Genomic DNA, 5,430 nt, shown 5'->3' with positions numbered 1-5,430 from the left:
TGGTCTGGTGTGGGCAGCCATTGGCCGTTTCGAACAGCTGCTTCTGGAGGATGGCCAGTGAGACCTTGTTGGTTGCCAAGAAGTCCTTCATGGAGATCATCTCCCCCGAGAGACGCCGCCCATCTGTGTCGCTCTCCATCACCCCATCTGTTTCTATAGAGATGTTGCACCGGTTACGGTCACTGCCTGGCATAACCACATTCCTCCGTGACCGGAAGAGTCTTCTTTGGCATTGTTGGCAGCACCTGCCATCCATTTTCCTCAGGATCCAGTTGACAGACTGTTTGATGAGGATGGAGATGACATTGAACAAGGAGTAGATGCAGCAGACGCCCATGAGGATGAAGACAAAGTTGGCAAAGCGGTAGAGGCCTTGGCTGTCATACTGGGCATTCTGGCTGCTGACGAGGTCCCCAAAACCAATGGTGCTGAAAGCCACAAAACAGAAGTATAATGAGTCGAAGTAGCTCCACCCTTCCATAGGGGCGTACATGGCAGATGCACAGCAGGAGATGAGGAGGGAGGCCATGCACAGTATCAGCATGACGTAGTAAACGGAGGGCTTCCAGCCAGCCAAGCTATCCACCTCGGACTTCCTCGGGTCCTTTAGGCTCTCCTGGGCGAGGGCCCCTTGTCTCCGGAGCTGCCGCTGGTGGCATGATTTCATAATGTAGGCAATGACAGTGATCAGGCGCTCCAGGAAGAGGTTGAAGAACAAGATGGTGCTTGCACACCCAATGAGGCCATAAAAGATCAGAAAAGTTTTTCCTCCTACTGTCGCTGGAGTGGTCATTCCAAACCCTGCAGGAGACAAAAATCAGAGGAGAGAGGAGTGAGGGAGGTCCTTGCCATAAATGGGTTCAGCATCTTGGCTTTGATGGCTGGCAAGGTACCTAAAGAGACAGTTTCCAAGGTGGAAACAACCCAAGTGTCCATCAAATGAATGGATAAACACAATGTAGCATATACATACAATGGAGTATTTTTCAGGTATAAAGGGAAAGGAAGTTCTGATGAACTTTGAAAACATTGTGCTGAGTGAAATAAGCCACACACAGAAGGACAAATATTGCACGACTCCACTTTTATGAAATATTTAGAATACATACATCCATTGAAGATTGGTGGTTACCAGGGGTTGGGAGAAGGGGGGAATGGGAATTGAGAAAAAAAAAAGAAAAAAAAAGAAGAAGTAATTCCATGAAATCACTTAGTCTTAGCCTTTCTAGGAATGAGAGGGAGAATTCTCATTTCCTTTATTATTATTTTTTTAAATAATATGTTATTGTGTTTTTGGTGAAAGTTTACACAGCAAGGTAGGTTTCCATTTGACAATTTTCACACAGCGTGTTCTCGTGACATTAGTTACATTTTCCACAATGTGTCAACATTCTCTTTAATTGTGTTGTTTGTTCCATTTCCAGTACTCTAGTTTCCCTGTCCCCTTAGCTTCTCATCTTTGCTTTTGAGTAAATGTTGACCTTTTGGTATACAGATGGTTTTTTCTAGTGGAGCACTGTATTTACAGGTAATATCCTGTATTTTGTGTGCCACTTTGCTATTTAGCTAAAAGGTGGTCTCAGGGGTTCCTTTTGAAGACACTAAGTGTTGTTCAGAGTTAGGCTGCTGAAAGCTCATATGCTGCCATTGTGCAAATTAGAAAAAGACACCTCTTCTCCCGAGTGGGTACAGCCATAAAAAATGGCTTGGTGGTGACAGCATGGGCTGTATTTCAACCTCCTCTGCTCCCTCTGCTAGATGTCCTTGAACAGTACACAACCTGAACAACTATATTCGGCAGACCTCGTTAAGAGAGATAAGCAAAGTCTCCTACAAAGGTCAGACTTCTATAGACTCATCAGAATTCACTTTTCTACAAACACTTAATGAGTTCCATTCCAACAAGGGGGGATATAATTGTGGAAAAGGCAGATGTGGCCCCTGCCCTCAAGGAGTTCTAGTCCAGCGAGGTGGTGACTATACTGTGGGATACATGTTGTGCTGGAGAAGGTACAGGGTCTTTTGGGAGCTCTTAAGAGGGAAGCTCACCTTGGGCTTGAGGTTCAAGGAGGACCAAGCCAAGACCTACAAGCTCAAGAGGAGTCAGGCAGGCAAGAGGACAGGTGTTTGTGTGTGGATGGTGGGGTAAGGGAACAGCAATATTCCAGGCAGAGAAATAGCAGATGCCAGCAAATGTAGAAATGAGAAATTTGTCCAAGATCTGCCCATCTTTTAAACAAAACTGTTCCAACACCCCCTACCCTCCTGCTTTTGGATTGAAAACCGAGGTGTTGATGGTTTTGTATATATATTTTCTTAATACTCCACTTCAGCCACCTTATATCAACACATATGTTGTTGTTAGTTGCTGTCGAGTTAATTCTGATTCATGGCAACCCCATGTGTTTCAGAGTGTAACTGTGCTCCATAGGTTTCTTAAGGCTGTGACCTCTTGGAAGCAGAACGCCAGGCCTTCTCCCAAGATGCCTTTGGGTGGGTTCAAACCACCAACTTTTTGGCTAGTAGTGGAGTGCTTAACCATTTGTACCACCCAGGGATTCCATATATGGATATATTATTTTTTCCCCAAGGACTTTTCCCACTCCCTAAAAATTGCCTTAAATACATTATACTCATTCTATTTAAATACTTTTTGATTGTGGTAAAATACATATAACAAAACACTTGCTATTTAAACCACTTTTATGTGTACAATTCAGTGACATTAATTATTTTCTCATGTTGTGCAGCCATCATTAGTATCCATTTCCACATTTTTCCATCCCATTTAAGAGAAACTCGGCAATATCTCCCCATTTCCCTCTCTCATCATCCCTGGTAATCACTAATAAACTCTGGTCTCTATGCATTTGTCTATTCTGGATATTTCATATAGGGGAGAACATATAATATTTGCCCCGTTGTGTCTGACTTATTCCGTTTGGCATAATGTTTTTCAGGTTCATCCATGTCGTAGCATACATCAGAACTTCATTGGTTTGTGGCTGAAGATTATTATAGTTTGCTTTTGCCTCTTTCTGTTCATAAATTCCACCTTCTCGACTTTTCTACCTGTGCACACAGGCCTGTTACTAAGAATAGTAGTTGTAGGCCAATGATGTCACTAAGAAAAATAAGAAAAAGAGGACAGTGTTATACTCAGTATTGCTCCCCAGGGACAATGAGGGCCATCCCACCCCAAGCATGTGGACTTCTTCCAAGCAAATGATTCAGTAAACGTGAGAAGTCTGCTTTGTTTGAAGGGATGGGCCTCAAAGTTCCTCTGAATACAAACACCATTAACGAAATAAGTACTAAGCATGCCTTGCTGGGTTTGGTTTCTTATTTAAATCAAACCTCCTTGTTTCCATTTTTTATTTGTTTTCAAGTTCAGTTTCCTAACTTGGGCTCCACTGTTGGGATCTTAAAGACTCATCCAATATCCTTTTTCCTAATAATATGCTGCTGGTCCCCAAGACAACTCTTTTCCTTATTGCCTCCGCTCCGGCAGTGGCTACCTCTCAGTGCTCCCTGGGAAGTGGTCAGATCAGACCTGGTGATGTATGGACTTCTGGGATCACAAACTCCTGGTATCCTCAGGTCCAGCCAGGGGACCACTTTTCACAAATACCTAGATGTGCATACTGTGTTACCATTTCGTTTTCCAATTCAATTCAATTTTCCTTTCTTAGCCCATTGCTATACAAAACAGGGAGACGCATTAGGGTAGGAAGTTAACAGCATGTAACCAAGAAAGAGACTGGAGGAAGATACTGAGTTTAACTCTTTAGCTGGATGGGATGAGGTGGGGTGGATAAGATGATTTGGTAAGGAAGGGGCAAGGGAAAGGGAGTGAAATTGAACCCCCGAAATATAATTCCATCAAGAGTTATAGTTATGACCTGTAATGGTAGAGAGAAAATCAGACCATCAACTTTTTTATGGGAATTCTCATTTTCAAAATTAACCCTCCTGTCCCCTGCAACTCCTCTTGATGGAGTACGTTCTTATTCATTAGATCTCTTCATTACGTAAAGAAATACTTGGTCTTTGCTGTGTTTTCTTGTGTTAGTATCTTTAATTCTTACCCCTAAACTCAAGATGAAATAGGTGGTCAAAGTGGAGTATTAAGAAAAAAGTTATGGAGTTTAATGACTGAGCTGAGAGCAATGTCTTTTTCTATCCAGGTTGAAAGAACACTGAAGAGTAACCAAGGTGATGAATAATTAGTTCCTGATTATACTTTGGATATGCCAAAAGAAAGACCAATCACTAGAAAAGAACATCATGTTTGGTAAAATAGAAGTCAGAGAAAATGAGGAAAGCCTTCAAAGAGATGGACTGACATAATGGCACAATAATGGACTCAAATGTACCAACAATCATGAAGCTGTGAGAGAGAAATTTTCCTAAACCTTTAACTAAATTGAAATGTCTAAATTTCCAATATTTTCAGCAAAGTTAAAACTAAAGCTAACAAAGTCTGCTCTTCAGGCTCTTTATCTAAACCAGCAATTGTAGGCAGCTATAGAGGTATTTTCTTTGCAGACAAGCCAAGATGTGAAAGAAGTGCATTCCAAGGAAGGGGCTTTGATGTAAATACATTTATGACCTGGGTCCAGCCTTATCTGAAGCTCCAAGGCAACCAGAAAGGTTTCATTTAAACAAGCAGGAGTTTAAGGAGGCGGGGGGTGGGGGTGGGGCCTAGTGCCAGTGAGACCTGGTACTGTTCATCTCCAAAAAATGTTTTGCATCAAAGATGACAGCACAAGGAGTGTTTTACATCAAACAAGACACTGTAACGACCTACTCTAAAAATGTGTATAGTAAGCATTCTGTGACTATGATTTGTAACCTCTGTGCCCACTTAAGTTCCTATGAGCAGCCCCTGTAATCAATCCTATAGTCCATTTGTATAATGTGCCCAATAGAAGTTCTTTCCCCACCTATGACCTCATTTTAAAACTATCTGATTATGATTTTATTGTAACTTCCTCCCTTAGCCCTACGTAACCTTTGTTCTGACATCCTTTCACTGAAAATCTCCATGTTTTCACTTATGTGAATCCAGATGAATCTTTATGCTGAATAAATCCTTTGAAGTTTAATTTCAAGGCCTGAGTGGTTTTTTGCTACAACAAAGGTGAAGCAGGATTGGGCAATGGCTCATTCTGTTATACATAAGGTCGTCATGAGCTGGACAGAATTGCTGACAACTAATAAGAACAACGAGGAAGTTGTGGTCACCTCCACTAGCTTACTGAGTTAGTGGAACCAGAAAATCTTGCAAATGTCTCCCCACTAAGAATATAGAAAAACGAAAGCTGCAGCCCCCGTCTCAAAGTAATAAGCCCAGAGGATGCAGAGGCCTTAAGGGCAGCCGGCTTGTCCTCAGAGTCAAGATGCAGATTCCTGGGTATATTAGGGGTG

At 42.2% G+C, this 5,430-nt stretch overlaps 1 protein-coding gene across 1 annotated transcript in view; it reads right to left on the bottom strand.

Annotated features, from left to right (window-relative positions):
* Position 1: 1 nt before the first annotated feature.
* The window catches only part of KCNK13 (potassium two pore domain channel subfamily K member 13), a gene marked incomplete at its 3' end in the record, with an annotated part of 130,094 nt that continues 124,665 nt past the window's right edge, over positions 2-5,430 (bottom strand). The window contains exon 2 of the mRNA XM_004376769.1: positions 2-801. Within this exon, the coding sequence (XP_004376826.1) occupies positions 2-801 (800 nt within the window). The remainder of the gene's footprint in view (positions 802-5,430) is intronic.

The sequence above is a fragment of the Trichechus manatus genome, unplaced genomic scaffold, assembly GCF_000243295.1.
Source record: "Trichechus manatus latirostris isolate Lorelei unplaced genomic scaffold, TriManLat1.0 scaffold00045, whole genome shotgun sequence".
Taxonomy (NCBI): Eukaryota; Metazoa; Chordata; class Mammalia; order Sirenia; family Trichechidae; genus Trichechus; species Trichechus manatus.
This window is presented reverse-complemented; position numbering and strand designations above follow the sequence as displayed.